Below are 19,998 nucleotides of genomic sequence, written 5' to 3'. Positions count from 1 at the left end.
GGGTGGAAATTTGATAGAAAATTTGAGGAATAATCAATCAAAATCAGACTTCAACTTCAGTGTTTCCGTCACACGAAGTGGTACACCATGTGTCCTTATATAAATGATGGGTTATTTGTGTTAAAAGGTTAATAACTTAAAAATTAAATTTTTTTCACTACTTGCATAAAAACACGTGATAAATCATTCGTGTTTTTGTTACAGCTCAAAATTTTCCCTTGTTTTGAAGTTGTCTTCAACGGGAGCTAAATGCCGTTGCCCCCAATGATACGTGTGTGACTTGGACCGCAAATGACGACTGAGTTTTCATGTAGGTAAAAACCCTAATTATTTAATTTCTCAAATCTCTCCCTATTAATTTCAATGACCATTTCTAAAGCTTGAGATCCCTAGAGAGAGGGAGCCCCGTCATCAAAAGCTCTACTTTTCTCTCGGATTCTCAGGTAGTCCTCCGTCGTTCCCAATTGATCTCTCTTCCTTCTTTTTGTTTTTCGATATTTTTATTGGGTTTTTTGGATTCTTTGATTTGCTTTTTCAAGTGGGTATTATGATCTTTGTGTTCATTTTTGTTATATGATTGTATCGGGTAGTGGTAGTATATGGAATTTGAAATTTTGGGTCTGTTAGTTTAATTGGGTGTGTTGCAAAGTTGGATGCTTGGTGTTCAACTGGGGTTGAGATGATTGATTCTTCTCGAATCAGAAACCGGCCCGAATTTCGGGTTTTTGGGTTCTTGGTGCAGCACATAGAGGCATTAGATTGTAGAAAAAAAAATAGGTATTACCATTTTTCGGGGTCCAACACGATGGAAGGGTTAGGGAAGTTTTAAGGTGGCTCTTGATGAAATTCCAAGATATCTAAATTTTCTACATAGAATGGAAGGATTAGACTGTTCTTCCTTCATCCAATAACTAAATGCGTAACTCTCATACACATGGTCGCACACACAGTGAAACCAAGCTAACTGAACCCGAGAAATTTCCATCTAAGCTAAACAATTCTGTTCTAGTAACTAAACTCAGAGAATTTAACTAAAGCTTTAATTAAAGTTGTTGCATCAGTTATACCGGTCGACCAATGCCAATCAGCTTCTGCTGTTGTGGTCTTTGAGCTGGAATATGACTTGGCTCTGAGCAGCTTTGGGCCAGCTCAATTTTCTGGGTGCTCGCTTGCGCAGCTGCTTTGTTTTGGTGTAAGTTGACGTAGCACTCTATTATCCTGAGCTGGCTTAAGATATGTAAGTAGGCCTCGATTTAGCTATAAAACTGAAATGCGTCCTTTGCTTTTAAAATCAATGACTGCATATTAAACAGAGGAAAAGACGCTATCTAATACAATCTTATAATGTGCAATGAAAACCATTTGGGAGTGGTGCAATGTTATTGAGTGAACTACATGGACAAGGGGAATGTAAAACAGATACGGCGGTGAGTTGATGCACAGTTGTAGCCTGAGATGGATTTGGATAGTCAAGTAATCCTTGGAGCTGATGCTAATAATTTAGTATTTGAAACTAACTACTAATAGTTTCGTATTTGAAACCAAATATTTTTCTGAATCTCAAGTTCCCAATGTCCAAAAGATCAATTTTTTTTTTTTTACTTTATGTAAACTTCATACCATAACATATGACTTATCATCTCTGAATGAACGCGATTAATCAATCATATTACTGAATCTCTTCATCAGATTTTCTTTTCATTTTAAAGAAATTAAGACCATCACTTTTCTGAAGCAGATGGAACATGAGAAGGTACCCTTTACGAGAATAGAGTCTCAGGAAATTGAGATCCCAATAGTCTCTGAAGGTATTGATGATCTTCCTGTGCCACCACAGGTGCCTCGCTCCTTGTGTGTCTGTGTTTTCTCCAAAAACGAGCACTGTAGTTTGGATTCAAAACAGCGGTCAAAGTCAGCTACAAAACTTTCTGTACTCGTTGTCGCATCTCTCATGTTTATGGTTGTTGAAATGATTGGTGGTGTCAAAGCCAACAGCCTTGCAGTACTCACAGATGCAGCCCACTTGCTCACTGATGTTGTTGGATTCTCCATTGCTCTTTTCACAGTATTGGCTTCAGGTTGGGAGGCAACATCGTACCAGTCTTTCGGATATCACCGTCTTGAGGTTTTGAGTGCCCTTTTCTCTGTGCAGCTCATATGGCTGGTCTCTGGGATCTTGATCTATGAGGCAGTTGACAGGATCGTTCACACTAAGGAAAAGGTGAACGGGTTACTCATGTTTTCAGTTGCAGCACTTGGATTTCTTGTCAACTTAATCATGGTCTTGTGGCTTGGTCACGACCACACCCATCATGCATGTGGAGGCTTAGGTCACGATCATCATCATGTTCATACTCACGATCATCATCATGGTCATAATCACAATCATCATCATGGTCATGATTATCAGGAGGAAGAAAGTGCAATAATGGAGGACGATAAAACGAGTCTGGTGTCATCAACATCTCCAGAAAAGACTAAAATATTAAACATAAATATCCAAGGAGCTTACTTGCATGTCATCGCCGATATGATTCAGTCCGTTGGGGTGATGGTCGCTGGAGGCATCATATGGGCAAGGCCAGATTGGTTAGTAGTTGATCTCATCTGCACACTCATATTTTCTGTTTTTGCTGTCAGCACAACTATATCGATGCTTAAAAATATATATGGCATATTGATGGAGAGAACACCAAGCGAGATTGATATCGCCGGACTAGAAAAAGGCATCAAGCGCATCAAAGGAGTTCGGGATGTTCACGACCTACACGTTTGGGCGCTAACGGTTGGAAAAACCGTGTTGTCTTGCCATGTAACGTCCGAGCCTGCCGTAAGCTCTAGTCAGATAATTGACAAGATTAGGGATTACTGTGAAAGTACTTACAGAATACATCATGTAACCATACAGATTGAATAGTACACTGCAGATTCAGAACATCATTTTGTTTGATATTATTAAATCCTACCCTTCGCCCTTTAAAGTTTACCACTAATCATGTTGACTTCTTGAGCAAGCGATTAAAATTTACGCATCCGGGTGTCCCAAAGAATTCAATACTTTTACCGTAGTGGCGGAAAAACAATCATGCTTATGCACCCTGATGTTGGTTTGATTCCCACTTATTTCCCTCCCGCCTAACGAAAAACCCTAATCCTAATCCTTATCGATTCAACGTTCCAGGCCTAGTTCATGAACTGTGCAATCCCAAAAAAAAAACCATGCACGGTGAAAGTGCCACCACCAGGAGAAACCACAAGCGATCCTAAGAGTGAAGGCAACAGAAAGAAAAGGGAAGGGTGCAGAAATGGGTCTAGAACGATACGACAAAGCGGGTATCAAAGCTTTTAATAAAATGGAAAAAGCAACTGAGAAACGAAACCCGAAAATCCAACTCCGAACAAACAAGGCTTCTTCTGTTCCATTGATTCTTTAATTTGAGATGCCAAGTTCCTCCAGACATTCCAAATTTCAGTAGTTACACTTGATAAAAAGCAAACATATAACAAATGGTGCATCAGAAGTAAACGCGGGCACTCAAAATGTACCAATACTACTGTCATTTTAATTTTCACAAAGCTTCCTTATCACAACTCGACGAATTAAACCTGTATTCTACATGCCTCCCTGTCACCCGAAAAAAAAGAAACTAAAAAGAGAAAAATCAATAGGGCTGCATCCAGTAAATAATTTCTCCAACTCTCCCTAGGTGTCATCTTTTATGTCGAGCAGCAACCTCTCTTGTTCGTATTCCCAGAAGCATCACCAACGCTGATGGTGGTTCCTTGACCAGGTAGGGTAGTTGAGACTGCTTCTTGGGCTGCCAGTGCTTTTTTGCTGACGATATGGTAGATCTCAGTTAGAATAGTTTGAAACGCTTTCTCAATGTTGGTTGCTTCCAGTGCGGATGTCTCGAGAAATGAGAGACCTTCCCTCTCAGCCAACGACTGACCATCGTCCTCTGAAACAGCTCTGAGATGGTTCAAGTCAGACTTGTTTCCTGTCATCATGATAACAATGTTCGAATCTGCATGGTCCCTCAACTCACGGAGCCACCTTTGGACATTCTCAAAAGTTGGTCGCTTAGTTATGTCATAAACAAGGAAAGCACCCACTGCCCCTCTATAGTAAGCACTGGTGATAGCACGGTATCGCTCCTGACCTGCCGTATCCCAGATCTGTGCCTTCACAGTCTTTCCCTCAACCTGTAATTTCAGAAAAGGAAGAGTGTAAGCATTACATCAGATTGTAAGCCATAATTCGCAAACCCACTTGTTATAAACAGACTTATTTCTACTCATCAACATGTTGAACGGTATGCTACAATGACAAGTGACAACTGTATGTTTGAAACTCGTAAACATGCTATGGGACCAGTGGTCCAGTCGACACCTTTCATATATACAACCGGGGAAGAAAATCTAGATCTTTCTTCAACCATGTCATATTCATATAGTTGAGTAACTTATCTGGCAAAAACACATTCATACAGTTGCCTACATATACAAAATTCAATCAATAGGCAGTACGACACACATAAGAAATCTAACTAACCAACGGTCTTTAAAAACGATAATATTGGGCAGTTAGTTAATACAACAACAACAACAAAGCCTTTTCCCACTAAGTGGGGTCGGCTATATGAATCATAGAACGCCATTGCCCTCAGTTCTGTGTTGCGCGGGCAGTTAGTTAGTAGTTGCGTTTAATTAAGAATCAAACTTAAGCATCAACATGTAAGTGCTCATTAATCAACTCCTCTTTCTTGAACTCTGCAATCCACCCTTAGTGTGTTATATAAACTTAAAGATCAATAACAGCAAAATGATCAAACTCCTGGAGACAGAATCTACCAGCCAATTTTAGTGTAAAGTAAATCTCCTGTTCCGTCAAACAAAAAGACGACTGTTTATCCCAACGGTTCATCATGCTTATTTAGCCATTGATAACCATATAAAAACAAAGTACTAAAAAGGAGAATTCGAGCCCGCTCACCAGTCTATTAGTAACAAAATTTTCGATGTACTCCAATTAAACAACGTAAATCCCTACACAAAATCCAAACAATCATCACAATATCCAGGCCACCAAACAAAACTTCAACCAAAATAATTCAACCCCCCCCCCCCCCCCCCGGAAATTTAAACTGCATAGGATCCAATCCATCACAAACAAATACCACAAAATCCAAACAATCATCACAATATCCAGGCCACCAAACAAAACTTCAACCAAAATAATTCAAACTCTGAAACAACACCCCCCCCCCCCCGCGGAAATTTAAACTGCATAGGATCCAATCCATCACAAACAAATACCGCATACACTGCGAACAAAATCAAACAATTGAAATACAAATCAACTCTCACACCAAGATTAAATTCAGTAAGCGAACTTGCCTGGAGAGTTCGGGTGGCGAACTCGACTCCGATAGTGGATTTGGACTCCAAGCAGAACTCATTCCTGGTAAATCTAGAGAGAATGTTAGATTTGCCCACACCAGAGTCACCGATCAACACGATCTTGAACAGGTAGTCGTATTCGTGGTCTACTCTACTCGCCATGCCGCCCTCTCTCCTCTCCGATCTCCACAACCTATACAAACATACACACACACACAAAAATTCAAATCCATAAAAAATCACACAAATACACAAACAAATCTATCTCTCTCTCTCACTGTAACCTATACATACACAAACAGTTATATCTATAGATCTCGCTTACCCGCAGGCGAATCGACCGAGGAGAGAACGCGATCGGAGCGTTCGATCGGAGGAAGCGAAGGAATTGGAGATGGAAGAGAAAATGGGAAGAAACGGAGACAACGATGAGCGGACGAGAAGACGGGGGCTTTTGAAAGTTGAAACGGCAAATAAATAGATTCTGTTTTTTTGGTGGGCGAAACGATGGCGTTTTGGTGACAACTGGGGATTATTGATTCGTCTAGAGTGACACAGTAGGCAGCCTGGCCTGGCGGGCCGGTGCCAGAGGGATAATTTTAATTTTAAAATTTTAAAATTTAAATTTTTTTTAGTGTTTTCCCACGCCGTAATTAATTAATTGGTTAATTTGGATTTGTTTGCGGTTCGGACAGCCGCCAGAGGTAGAGTGGACGGCTGATTATTTCCAAATATGCGGATAAATTGTGCGTTGACGACTTGCACTAGTTATTTATCTTTTGTTTTCTTAATAATGATGATGACGTTGACAAAGCATGAATTAGTGTTGATGGATGTCCGATTTTGTTTGATTAGGCATCAAATTGCACATTAATGTGTGTAACATCTTGATTCTGATTAATTCATTTTAAGCTCAAGTTATACAAATTAGCTTTTTTCCTAGCCTTGCCTGCACTACCGGGTTTTATACCTTACTTTATTTCGATATTGATGATCGATGTGAAATTAATTGCTTCTGTTGTCTACAATGTACGATGTAGCTAAATATGATATATAAGTGTAGATTTGTTTTAGGGAAGAATGCATAGCTTAGGCTTTATTTGAGTGTGTGTAAAGTAAAGAAAACCGTGAATGATGTTTTGAATCATTCCAATAATTTAGTTACGTTTCATCATTGGATGTGTGAGTGAGTAATCATACACTCATGTCAGGTCAAAAATGTAATAATAAAACCGTACAATTATTTAGGTCCCTACTCATCAATTTTCTGAATATTGCCACAAAAATCATCACGTTGACTTGTGTATACATCAATATCTTAATGATTTGGGTGGTAAACCAGTATTTCTCTATACAAAATGAGTATGTAGTTTGACTGGTTAAGAGCGTTTACTTTTGTATTTTGAACTTCGAGTTCATGCTTTCAAAATTCGAGTTCCTCATCTCAACACTGCTTATGACCGGAAGTGTTGTTTTTTTATTTGAACAAACGATATTATCAATATTAAGGGTGAGGGAGGGAGTGGGCTAAACCTTACAATGGGCTAGCAATAATGTGGTTCAAATTTGCCTTTGGCGATAATCGAACTTAAGATCTCTCATTTACAAGTGAAGAGGAATATTACTAGACCGTAATATTAAGTGGTAAAAAAAAAAGTGTTAACGTACAAATAATTCAGATAAATGCTAGTGAGACTCTTTTGAAACTAAAACTCTCTATGAACTCTTTGCTACCTCATTTGCACAATATTTTATAATATTGACACAAAAATTAACTGTGAATGATAAAAAATTCATGAAGAGTTCTAATTTGAGAAAGAGTCTCCTTAGCATTTCTCAATAATCCATCCAAAATGCAGTCCACTAACACAAATTGAGGATCAAAGTGGAACAACCACTAAAAGTAAGGGGCACAAATTGTAATTAGCTTAGATCCTATTGGGAACCGATGCCTGGCAAATATTGATGTTACCCTCCTAAGTTTGCTGCTCCCAGAAAATCCATCTCTCAGCTTCTACCGCAAAGATGAAGAAGGAAGACACAGTGAAGCTGATCAGCGCCGAGGGGTTCGAGTTCGTGATCCACAAAGACGCCGCCATGGTCTCTCAGACCATCCGCAACATGCTCACTTCTCCAGGTATTAAGGTTTGAAATTGATTTTAGTTGGAGCAGCAAGTTGGGGGATTAGGGTTTGAAATTGCAAGGTGAAATCTTTTTTTGTTTTTTGTTGGTAGGGAGTTTTTCTGAAACGGAGCACGGCGAGGTGACGTTCCCGGAGATCAGCACCACCATTCTTGAGAAGATCTGCAAGTACTTTTACTGGAACCTTCAATATGCCAGGTTCAGATTCTCCCTCTTAATTTATTTTTTTGTTTAATTATTTAAATTTTAAATTTATTCGCTTTTGTTATAATATTTGAGGTATTTACATGTCAATGCTTAGAAGATTGATGGGTTTCTTCTGAATTGGAATTTATATTGATCAATGTGTAAAGTTAGTGGGGATGATGTTCTCTAGACTGTCTTGTTGCTAGGCTGTCATTGTAGACCTTACATTCGAACAAAAACGCAGTCAGCCAATCAATCGTTTTTCGATCAGCCGCCCAATCAAGGGTTAAAGATTAATAATTTGACATGGTTTGTTGTATAGCATATTAGGTTCCTAGACAGTTTGCATATATATTTGCCCTCATTCCTCAGTTTGCATAATATGGGACAGTCTACTAAATACGGGATCGGTCTAGCATAACAGGGGGCAGTCTACCATAGTGCTAAAGAGGGTGTAGCATGTTATCTCATCAGCACACTTGTGCCTACTTACTAAATTTCATGTTTTTCGTTCCTTTGCTTTATTTTGTGTCGTTTAAGATCTTTCTTAGAACTTGATTTCTTATTGGTAATACTGGATAATTATTAAATCAAATGCGGAGGTCTTGTGACATGACTCAGGGAACATAAAATGCCCAAAACAGAGGAGAAAAGATGGTATAAGAAGTAGATTTTCTAGGTTCCCATACCTTTTCTTTTGGTATCAGGTCTACGTACTTGTTTTATTGGTTTTTGTTTGTTCAATAATGGACTTGGAGACGGTACAATCAGAATATTTTGTGTAATGTCTGTTGCAGCATTTTCTATTGTGGGCTTTCTTATCAAGATATCGATAGAAGTTTGAATTAACCATGGTTGTTTGTTGGAACTAATCAAATCCAAGTGCTTGATCGGAAGGCCAGTTTTCATTTACTCTCGTTTACCCTATTATTGACTTGTAATTCTACTCTTTTGACAGCGGGAAGCAGACCGAGTTTCCTATTGAACCTGAATTGGTTCTGGAGTTGATGATGGCAGCCAATTATCTCCATACATGATTGCAACATTTCTCTCTCAGGCAACCAGATCGTATTTGACATGTAAGAAAACTTCTTGGAATCTCTTCCTGACACACACATGCATGTTTAAATCTTTATTGATCATTTTTCAGTCTGGTTTAAATCACATTTGGTTCTGTTCTTGTATTCGGTCGCCTCTAGTGATTGCCGAGGAGGATGTGCGAGGATGATAGTACCCGAGATTCTGAAAGGGCTTGAAGAGCATAAGAAATCTGCATTGGTGTCAAGCTCTGGAATCTGCAAATGTAGAATATATATGTGACACTGTTGTAGCCAAATTCTTGTAGTTATAAGATATTGTAATATCAAAAAACGGCAGTGATTAGTCTCAATTAGAGAAAACCCCCGAGTCGAATAGTTTTTACAAGTCTTTTCTGTGTTTACCGTATTCTCAGAGCTGATGTAAGTTAGTTGTGCTTATTGATGAATGGCATATCAATCCGCTTCCTCTCGAACAACACCACCCGGTCATCATATTTCACTATTGCAAGGGCCTTTGGTGGACTGCAAGGGCCTCGGAAAGATAGGGAAGTGATAATCGCACAACCTTTGGTCGACTTCAAGGGACCAAAACAAGGGGAAAGCGTGAAGGAGAAATTACGAGTATGAAAATCACTACCGAAAAGAATCCCTAGTGCGTGTATGCCTTCCCAAGCGAGAAAATCACTCCCAAACGACCTCTATTCGTAAAAACGTGTGTACTTAACTTAGTTGAAGTATGTGAAGAAAAGTACGAACTTAAGTAGTAGAGAAAGATTAACGATAAAGAAGATGAACGACAGGTTTTCAAGTAATGTCATCTTTTGTCCTTTCACACAATTAAAAAAAATTAAAGAGTGATTAAACTTAAGTTGTGAGGTGAACTTAAAAGAAATATTGTAGTTCACAACCCAAAAAATATAATTTAATGTTGCCTGAATTGTGGCAAACTTTACTTGGGTCTAATTAGTGATATATTTTTACCACGATGACTTTCGTAGAGAGAGTTACGTCCCTGGTTACATTTAAGACTCTCACTTTAATTGTGTGCACACTTCTTATTCCATAGAATGAAGAATTAGATTGTGCAGAAAACACGTAGCTTATACTAAAGCTCAGCTGCACATGATATATAATGGGTTTGGTGCAGTAAGTGCTGGTTGATTGCCGTTACTGAGTCCCTCTCTGCATGTCTTCCAGGTTATCCAAAACCAAGCTTTCAGTTGCAACAACTTCTAAATTTATCGGGTGCCTTAATTCAAGAAAAGCCGAATGCATTGATTGAGAGAACAATCTGTCATTAAATGGTCCCAGTATATATTAAGTCCTCGTCGGCCATGAAGTTTTCGAGCACAGAAAAATGGCGAAAATGGAGCTGTTCTATTGTATTGTGCTTTAGCGGTTTTTATGCTGGACATGAGCTTGTTATGCAAGGCAACTGATGAGGATAGAAAGGTAAGAATTGTCAGTAAGATTTCAATGGTTCTTTGTTTAAATAGTAAGTTTTTACTTGGAATGCGATGACGATGATGATGCAGGTTCATATTGTGTACATGGGGTCCCTTCCAGATGGGGAGTTCTCGCCGGTGTCTCACCACCTAAGTATTCTGCAGAGAGTTGTCCAGGGAAGGTAGTCGGGCTAGACCTTTAACTTACATTTTTTGGGTCTTTTTAGCCAAAACCTAGTTCTTATCCTCTCTCACTCTCTCAGTTCGCCGGAAAGTTTACTGGTACGAAGTTACAAAAGGAGTTTCAATGGGTTTGCAGCAAAACTCACTGACAAGGAAAGGGAAAAACTTGCTGGTGAGCACTCTGATATAATTTATTATGTCACTACAAAAGAGTAAAATGGTGTGTCTCGAAAACTTTTTATTCTTACAAACTGTGTTGCAGATATGAAGGAAGTAGTCTCCATCTTTCCAAGCAGATCATTCCAACTGCAGACAACATGATCTTGGGACTTTATGGGTTAAAATAAACAAATGAATCGAGACATCCTAGTTGAGAGTGATATAATTGTTGGGGTGATTGACACTGGAATTTGGCCGGAATCTGAGAGCTTTAAAGACGAAGGTTTTGGTCCTCCTCCAAAGAAAGGTGCTTGCGAAGGAGGCAAAAATTTCACTTGCAACAAGTTCCCTCACTTCTCATCTCTCAGTTATTGTAAAAATTTGTGAAAAATGCTATAAAAAATTCACTTGCACCGTGCCAAATTTGGTAATGTAGCGTTGCTATAGCCTATGGAAATGGTATTTCGTTCCTATTGGCAGCAACGGGCATGCTTTTGCCTTCGTGTCTTCTGACCAGTGTTCGTGGAGTGTGTATTCACCATTTGGCAGTTGTAGCATTGGTACTTGCCTCTGGTCCTCTGGGTATACTAAGATTATATGCAAGAGGAGGTGTTCCTGCAGCAGGAATTGCAACATATAAACTTTGTGATCATGATAAAGGGTGCAGTGCAGATTCCATCTTGGCTGCTTTTGACGATGCTATTGATGACGGAGTTAACGTCATTACGATTTCAATTGGATCTGGTTTTGTGACTAGTTTTGATGAGGACCCTTTCACAATTGGTGCTTTTCATGCAATGAAAAAAGGGATACTGACCATACAGCCTGCAGGCAATGAAGGGCCTCAAATCGCTACTGTGTCATGCGTAGCACCATGGATATTGACAGCAAGTACCATAGATCGCCATATCATTGACAAAGTTGTTCTGGCAAATGGAAAGACACTTGTTGTATGTATCATGTACTTCCTGTCTCCCCGAAATTTATTTATACTTGTTTATTTGATTCAGATATTCCGTTATTATTGATGTTTACATTTTTGCACAAACAGGGGAATTCTATTAACACTTTCAGATTAAATGGAACAAGTTTTCCCTCAATACACGGAAAAGATGCTGCAGCGAAAGATTGCACTCGACAAGATGCTGGGTGATTTTTTTGCCCTTTTTAGTGTTTAACAAGAAGCAATATAATCTGTTAGTAAGTAGCTGAAGTACTGTCTTGTTGCATGTCAGATTTTGTAAATGTGGTTGCCTGGACAGCGATTCTGTTAAGGGAAAGATAGTGGTATGTGATGCCGGATACGGAGATACAACAGCATATGATTCCGGTGCACTTGGTTCAATTTTACATAATGACAACACAGACGATCTTAGTCAAGTTCCCATATTACCTACAACAATGTTAATGATGGAAGAGCATAATTTGGTCAAATCCTACATAAACTCCACCAGGTATAGATTCTTTCTGGATAATCACAAGGCATCACAAGGCAATCGCCTTATCGTGAATGTTGTATTTACATGATTGTGTGTTTCTCTTAATTTATAGTGACCCTCGAGCGAAAATACTTAAAAGTGATGCCATAAAAGATCCTTCTGCACCTGCTGTCACTTCGTTCTCCTCGCGTGGACCAAATCTAATTTTGCCTGATATTATAAAGGTATAGGTTTCTTGCCACTTTCTGGTAAATCTTTCATAAAAATTTCATAGATACGGATAACTGTTGTCTGATGTTTCGCAGCCGGATATTAGTGTCCCAGGGGCTGAAATTCTGGCTACATATTCACCTAACGCTTCGATCACACAATTGGAAGAAGACAAGAGGCGTGTAAAATACAATATGTTGTCTGGAACCTCTGTATCTTGCCCTCATGCTGCTGGTGCAGCGGCATATGTTAAAGCATTCCACCCTGATTGGTTTCCCACCGCCATCAAATCATCTCTTATGACGACTGGTATATATATTGTCATGATAACAGAAATTTCTTCATTTTGCACATTATGAATGATAAAATTCTGACATTATCTATTGGATTTTTTGTGAGCATGTAGCTTGGCTAATGAATGATACCAGCAACAAAATTTCCACTGGTGCATTTGCTTATGGATCGGGACATATCAATCCTCTGAACGCTGTAACGCCGGGGCTTGTTTACGAAGCTTGTGAAGAAGATTACATAAAGTTGCTATGCATAATGTATGATGAAGGCAAAGTTAGACTCATGTCAGGAGATAACAGCACATGCCCTAAAGGATCTGAGAAAGGATATCCAAAGGATCTTAATCACCCTTCAATGGGAGTTAAAGTTGCAGAAAAGGAACCTTTTACAGTTAAATTTCACAGAAGAGTTAAAAATGTTGGCTTTCCAAACTCGACCTACAAGGCCAAAATATCGTCGGATTCCCGATTTGACAACTTGACATCAAAGTTGTTCCCGAAGTTCTGGCATTCGAGTCTCTGAATGAAGAGAAGACTTTTGATGTCACTGTTGTTGAAAACGATTTGCCAGATCGATCAAAAGTGTCTGGATCGCTGGTTTGGTCTGATGGTGTCCACAACGTTAGAAGTCCAATGTTAGTTGATGTAAACCTTTCTCCTCAAAGAAAAATAAATTGCACAAGTGCAAACACAGTCGTCCAAAACTGTATGAAAAAAGGGAAGCTCACCTATTCGTATTCTTGAGGTAATAATGAGGGATTTCCAAATTGCCTTGTCGATATTTCCTTCCTTGGAATATCTGTCTGATGTGTGTAGGATTAAACCATTAGCTTTGATGAAAGTTGCCTTGCCACGGTCTTCTTCTTGTTGGAATTTCTAAGTCTGGATATCCGCCCCCAGTGTTTTCTACCCCAGAGGCAGCAAAACTGTTTGGGGGTGGAAATCATAACGTTTCTCCCCGATTTATTAATAACAACGCTTCTTTCGGGTGATTTGCATTATCCGATCCGCTCATCCTTACAATTTCGTGCATATATTATAATGCTTTGTCTACTCTCATGTTCACAATGAACTTACTATGCAAGGGTCTTGAAGCAAGGCCACTTACGAGGATAGGAAGTTAAATCGTTGGTTTATTATGTACTGAGGATCAGTGTGGTTTCTGGTTCCCGGTTAACCAACCCAAACTTCACTTATTCAATGTCTAACCTTCGAAAAAAAAGGTTTTCCGAAATTTCCAGAGAAGAATTAGTTTTGTATGAGTTGTATTTGAAATTAATGGAATATTAAACATGATATGTATACGACAAGTGATGCGAAATGAGAATTGAGGGTTTGACAGTTCATCCCTAATTGATATATTATTGAGATATCATGCATGTTCAGATTACTAGTATCACATACTTGTTTTTCATATGTCATGAACAGGTACACAACCAGACGAAAAACGAGAAAGGTTTTACAACAGCTTTTGCATACTGTATTATTTATGTGACGGTTTTCATATCAGTTTATCACAGAACATACTTTTCGAATTTGACCTTGTGTGCCGGTTTTCACATCAATGTTACTCATCTTCACCATGGACTTTCCGAACTCCAAATAGAAGTTCAATCCAGAAGGGCCTTTACCACCTAGAAAACGTTGGACAAAGGGTTTTGTTGTAGCATCAGTCCATAGCATCTGATCGGACTCGAGAATTCCTCTGCCTTTTCTTAAATTTGCAAAAAAAGATACATCAAATTTGTCGGCACTGCCTGTGTCTAATCCAATGCGCCTCGTACCATCAGAATTTTGCGGGCAGAGAGTTTGTAGCTGAGGAACAAATGATGGGTCAAGCGCAGGATCCGCACCATTTCCAGTAGTTGTGAAATTGAATATTCTGTAACTGAAGAACTGGCAAGCCGATGTTCCTATTGTATGTGCTCCTATATATGGTAGGAAAAAAAATCAACATAGAATCACCTGGAATATGCTCAAGAAAAGTAATTAATTTTTAGAGAACTTCTGTGAATATTCCAGTAGTTTTATTTCTTGTTTCATTTCAATTTCTAACAATGAGTTTTTTTCTTTGTATTTTAACAGGAAGTTGTCATATATGAGATATTTGAACATATACAAATTATTAAAGCTTACCAAGAAGGGCAACAAGATCCTGCGTGTTTAGCCCCTTGTCTGCAAACTTTTGTTTTTGCGAATCCATTGATTCAGTAAAGCCTGGCAAGTTGGCTGTATCAGATGCTAAGGAAACCATCCCATCCCTGCGTCCTGTAGGCACTGGCCAACTTTGTCCGTTGGTCTGTACCGATCGATAGATTTATACATGCATCCAACACATGTTTTCAAACATTAGTATTTATTAGAAGGAAAGTAATACAACTAGAGACTAGTACTAATACTGCACACTGATTAGGCTCAGATACTTACAACTAGCTAGCTAGTAGTCTATACTAGTACTAAACCCTAAACCTTAGACTTGTACTAGTTAGTTGTTACTGTCACTGTTGAGGATCGATTTTGATGGATTTGACACCCTAACACTAGTACTGTAGCGAAAAGGGAATATGTTTATAACCCTATATTGTCCACATATTATGTTGACAATATGTTACCTATACATACAAACATATTCAATCATCGTGTACGTACCAGAACCACAGAATCACGTGCAGCTAGGGCAAGAATATCTGCGCAAGAGACAATCCCTGGGCATGCGGCTTCAAGCTGTGCCTTGGCATCATCAATCACTTCATATCCTCTTAAATTGAGGTTTGGAGGGGCGGTTTTCTCGGCTGTTGGACCATCGATGAGGATGGAAGCATCACAGCCATTGACGAAGCAATCATGAAAATACATCCTCAGCAGGCCAGAGGCAATGGTAGGATCAGATTGGAAATGAGCTGTAACTGTTGACCTCACGATGAACTCAGCTCGAGGACAAGTATGAGAGTAGAACCCTACTCTTGTGCCTTGGCCTCTCGCTGACTCTGAGGTTGCAGCCAACATCAACAACATCAACAAGTAACTTAATGTTCGAGTGGCAGTTAAACCTGAACCCTCCATTATTAAATTAATTAACGTTGAGCTTAATAATCGAGATGATTTAGGATATTGCCCTGGGCTCTTAATTACTAACTATGAAAAGAAGGCAACGTGTATTAGGTATTTATAGGCATGCTCGATTTATCCCAATGAGAAATAAGAAAATGTACATACTAGAAAGTGGAGAGAAAAAAGCACGTGCATATTACATGTTAGATAAAAGAAAAATACAGCCTAAAATAAGTGGAGGATGCTGCATGCGGATGCATCATGCAGGTATAGTTGGCTTCCTCTTTCTCCCACTGCACGATATATTCTAAAAGCGATTAATTTAAACAAATCCGTAAGTGTGTCAAGTTAGTATATATTCCACTCAATTACTATAAATATACGTAAAAGTAACATGATGTTTAATTAGAGAATATATTAACAAATACAACAAAACCAGCACCAGCACCAGCAGCACTTGCATGCATCATCAAAGTGAGGTTGTCATTCTAATTTGAGTAATGCTAGGTAAACCAAATTTGTAGATTAATTTATAAACGAAATGATGTGTCATCGATAAGGAATTAACACCTTATTCAACACTTAAATAATAATTCAGTCATCAACTTCCCAGTCATTTGGTTAACAAAATTTAGTTTACAAATTTGATATCTTTAAATATAAGGAAAACTGACGAAAAATCTAAAAAAACTTTAGTTTTAATGAAAAATGACTAATAAAGGTGTGTAGTGAATAGTACCAGGAAAATGTAAAAATGTGGATTTTTGTTAAAAATGAACAGTACCGGAAGTGTTTTGTTAAAACTCCCTTCAATATATATAGGTATATTAGCCTATCCATACATGCCGCAGATATATGCTTTCTTATTGCAGAAAAGCACATACAGAAATACAAAATATTTTAATTTATTTGAGCAATTTTATCATCTTAGAGTGAAATATCAGAACACCCTATAATGGGTTTTGACATAATTATGATGGCTGCATGACTAATCGATTAGATCAAAACGAAGTGTTGTCTTAATGATGTTACGGCTTACAAACTAGAGTCAAATTAAGGCTTTTCCGCTGAGTCTTATTTCAAAGAGAACAGTCTCACGAACAAAACTCGATGTTTTGCCTTGATCATTAGGCATTTGTGGCCAAACATAGATCTAACTTTTGAAGGTATTTTTGATATTTTGTTTCCTATCATCATTCCAAGCAAGCCTAGGGTTGTAATTCGATCCCTGAGATCTAAAACTTTTATACTTCTGCCACTCTGTGGTATGATTCGGTTGATGTGCAATTCCCACCATCCTGGTCTCCTCTCTGAGGCACATGTTTTGTACTAAGTCCAATCCGACATCAATAGTGATCTTGGTGGACTTCTCTAGCATTATATTGTCCTTCATGGCTAAATCTTGATAGAGTTTTATTACTTTCTTTACATTTCCAATCCATTTACATTTCAAGTTATGTAGCTCGGCCCATCGCCTAGATTTTACTTCTGCAAACGTTTGTTATCTTGACTCCACCATGAAATGTTTACATTATGTTTCTCATTTTTTGGTTTCTATTTCGCTATGATTTACTTTTCAGGCAAGCATATTGCACTAAATTTTAAGTCCTCGTTCACTCGAGGCACAAAATAGAACTTAACAGAACCAACATCCCACTTAGTACATTGTCATTTGGTTAATTAAGAAGCCAGATTAACGTGCAACTTTCATACACATTCAAACACCACATGTTGGCAGCATCCAACAGTGGCACTCCTATTCTCTCTTTGTCTCAAGCCATCTCGTGGCACTGAGACTAAAAGCAACACTCAAAGCAAGTACATGTTGAACTCAGTCCAGACTATGCCCGACTTTTGACACCAACATATGTAATTTGTAATATTCATCGAGGATTACAGGGAAGAAATCATGTGAATATGAAATTGTCCTGATGCATATGATAAACTTGTTATTGATTGGATTCATAGGTAGTCAACTTTCTGGCCTTTAGTGTATGCTAACTTTTACAGTGAACTGTCCAAATTCTAGTTGAGCTACCAAAAGACTCAAGATTCAAAACCATTTGACCTTTTGGTGGTTACTGTAAGTTTATACTCTGAATCTTATCATAAACTATATTCTTTGCCCAATCAAAGATTTATTACGGCTAGTATGACCAACTGGCTACGTAACTGGCTTTTGTACGTAAGCAATCATAAAAGTCTATCAATTGCTGAGCATATGCAGGACCAAAGTGGAGACTGGAAATAGCACAACGGGATAGGCTACATTTGGAGTGCTATCCTGCATGTAAGGTAGTTCCTACTGAAAGTTATCTATTAGTAGTTGAAGGAATTTTTATTCTTTACATGCAAGGAATGTGTAATGCACAAATGGGAACAAAGGATTAGAAAACGCGTTGTTGAAAGTACAGGTATTTATTTGTATTTCAATGGAGTGTGATGTTTTGTCCAACACCTGATATACTTACCTGAAAGCGTTAGCGTGATAGTCATTATAGGTATTTATTTGTTTTCTAAGAATAATTGTTGAATTTCATCTCATTGTGAGTCTAATACTCTTTTAATTATGGCAGTTCCAAGGAAAGGAGACTACACTCGTGAGAGCAGTTGATGTCATACAAATAGTTTGTGAAGTTATGAATAAAAATTAAATTGAAGGAAATGTGTCCTCTGAACTGGCTTTCGAAGAGACCGGTTATTTTTTTTAATTATAATTCAAGCTTTCAAGGACTGTTAAAAACTATCCAGTACGAGTATATAGAACTATTATTAACAGTCCTATTTCTAAACTTTAAGCGTCTTTTAAAAATCCTGGAGTAGACGGCATGGAATAGGGCCCTTAAAAACTGTCCAGTAAAATTGGGCCCTTAAAAACTGTCCAGTAAAATTGTAGAGGACAGTTTTGGCTGGCCTCTATCACCTTGTTTGTAGTAGTGTAACAGTGGAGGTAATGGCCTAACTCCTTATAAACTTTTGCTAAGTTTATTGATTCCTCACACACTCTCTCATGCATGGTGAACTTTTGAGTCTAACACATGGACAGTTTTAATTGGCTGAATTAGAACACATGTCGGCAAACCTATCTCTAATATCATGAATAAAGTTGAGGTTCAATCCAAAAACAAATTGGCCAATATATTGTGTCATAACATGTCACATCCCAGCTCGACTTCACCGTAGCACGATAGTCTGCTTTGGACCACACCCTCACGGTTTTGTTTTTGGATCTCGGCACGAGAACTTCCCAGGGGTCACCCATCCTAGGACTGCTCTTGCCCAAACTCGACGAGAACTTCCCAGGGGGTCACCCATCCTAGGACTGCTCTTGCCCAAACTCACTTAACTACGGAGTTCTTATGGGATCCGTAGCCAGTGAGTCCCCAAAAGACCTCGTGCTATAGGGGAGGGGAATATGTACATATAAGGCACATCACCCCCTCTCCGTTGGTTGATGTGAGATGTGCGTTTGGTACGCGGGACGAGACGGGATGGAACAGGACGAGGCGTTTCGTCCCGCGTTTGGTGCGCCAAAAATGGGTGGAACGGGCTGTTCCACGGGACAGATTTTGGGTGTTTTTGCGTTCCACCTCCCCCCCTGGAACGGGTTTGTTCCACGTATGTGGAACACAATGTTTTACCATTTTAAGACAAATATACCCCATGTCTTTTTCAAAAATTACACCTTCGTTCTGTCCCGTCCCGTCCCGTCCCGTCCCGTCTGCGTATCAAACGCACCCTTACATAACAACACCGAAAAACAAATGGAACAAGCCTTAATTTTGCAAACTTGTTTTTTGTTTTTTAGTGAATTGGAGCAATGATTTATGAACTTTAGTCAAATTGGAGCTTTGGTCCTTGAACTAAAAAATTGTGGGTAGTGGCCTTGAACTTATTACAACGTGCAATGGTCTTTTTGGGTAACTATGTTAGAATTTTCGTCTATTTTTTCACCCTTTGAATCCTATATTTTAAATGAGATTTCTAACAATGTTACTCAAAAAGACTTGCTCCATATTGTGACAAATTCATGGACCAATACTCATGAATTTTTAGATTGTCTAGATGCTATTAATAATGGTACATGAATACTTTCTTATTGCTGTAATTTCTATTTGACTGCCGTTACTGAATCCCTCTCTGCATTTCTCTGCATGTCTTACAGATTACCATAATCCAGGCTTTCAGTTGCAACTACTTTTGATTTATCTGGTGTTTGAATTAATGGAATTCCCAATCTGTCTTGAAGAAATTAAAAAAAAAAAATCTGGATGCATTAAGATAATAGTCAGCCATTAATTAGTCTGACTATATAAACAAAGTACCCTTCCTTTCTTCAGCCATGAAGTTTTTAAGCATTGAGCAATGGCAAAGAAAGGGGCTGTTGCGTTTTATTCTGATTTCTCCATTTTTATTCTGAGCATGAACTTATTATGCAAGGCCACCGATG

At 38.6% G+C, this 19,998-nt stretch overlaps 5 protein-coding genes across 6 annotated transcripts; 3 read left to right on the top strand and 2 right to left on the bottom strand.

Moving 5' to 3' along the window:
* The first annotated feature begins 253 nt into the window (after window positions 1-253).
* On the top strand, window positions 254-2,981 carry LOC114823905 (metal tolerance protein B-like). Of its 2 annotated transcripts, none has more exons than XM_029099694.2 (2): window positions 254-443; window positions 1,739-2,981. In XM_029099694.2, the coding sequence occupies exon 2, from the start codon at window positions 1,739-1,741 to the stop codon at window positions 2,915-2,917; it is 1,179 nt and encodes a 392-aa protein (XP_028955527.1). In that variant the 5' UTR covers window positions 254-443; the 3' UTR covers window positions 2,918-2,981. The 2 variants fall into 2 exon arrangements, with proteins under 2 accessions (XP_028955527.1, XP_028955528.1); XM_029099695.2 differs by having other exon boundaries at window positions 264-443; window positions 1,838-2,981.
* Window positions 2,982-3,387: 406 nt separating this feature from the next.
* Window positions 3,388-5,944, bottom strand: LOC114823906 (ras-related protein Rab2BV). The gene is made up of 3 exons (XM_029099696.2): window positions 5,726-5,944; window positions 5,398-5,593; window positions 3,388-4,203 (listed from the first exon to the last, which is right to left on the bottom strand). Exons 2-3 carry the CDS (start codon window positions 5,560-5,562, stop codon window positions 3,718-3,720), a joined length of 651 nt encoding a protein of 216 aa, XP_028955529.1. The 5' UTR covers window positions 5,563-5,593; window positions 5,726-5,944; the 3' UTR covers window positions 3,388-3,717.
* A 1,243-nt stretch (window positions 5,945-7,187) lies between these two features.
* Window positions 7,188-9,244, top strand: LOC103448532 (uncharacterized). Its single transcript, XM_008387796.4, has 4 exons — window positions 7,188-7,537; window positions 7,635-7,740; window positions 8,687-8,807; window positions 8,928-9,244. The coding sequence occupies exons 1-3, from the start codon at window positions 7,426-7,428 to the stop codon at window positions 8,763-8,765; spliced, it is 297 nt and encodes a 98-aa protein (XP_008386018.1). The 5' UTR covers window positions 7,188-7,425; the 3' UTR covers window positions 8,766-8,807; window positions 8,928-9,244.
* Window positions 9,245-10,747: 1,503 nt separating this feature from the next.
* LOC103448585 (subtilisin-like protease SBT4.4) lies at window positions 10,748-13,020 on the top strand. The gene is made up of 7 exons (XM_070819508.1): window positions 10,748-10,862; window positions 11,036-11,505; window positions 11,607-11,704; window positions 11,791-12,009; window positions 12,107-12,218; window positions 12,300-12,513; window positions 12,611-13,020. The coding sequence occupies exons 1-7, from the start codon at window positions 10,748-10,750 to the stop codon at window positions 13,018-13,020; spliced, it is 1,638 nt and encodes a 545-aa protein (XP_070675609.1).
* An 819-nt stretch (window positions 13,021-13,839) lies between these two features.
* On the bottom strand, window positions 13,840-15,646 carry LOC103448533 (peroxidase N1-like). The gene is made up of 3 exons (XM_008387797.3): window positions 15,147-15,646; window positions 14,634-14,796; window positions 13,840-14,425 (listed from the first exon to the last, which is right to left on the bottom strand). The coding sequence occupies exons 1-3, from the start codon at window positions 15,558-15,560 to the stop codon at window positions 14,004-14,006; spliced, it is 999 nt and encodes a 332-aa protein (XP_008386019.1). The 5' UTR covers window positions 15,561-15,646; the 3' UTR covers window positions 13,840-14,003.
* Between the last annotated feature and the right edge of the window lie 4,352 nt (window positions 15,647-19,998).

Source organism: Malus domestica, chromosome 03, assembly GCF_042453785.1.
Source record: "Malus domestica chromosome 03, GDT2T_hap1".
NCBI lineage: Eukaryota > Viridiplantae > Streptophyta > Magnoliopsida > Rosales > Rosaceae > Malus > Malus domestica.
The sequence above is the reverse complement of the archived record's forward strand: the minus strand, read 5'-3'. Positions and strand labels throughout refer to the sequence as shown.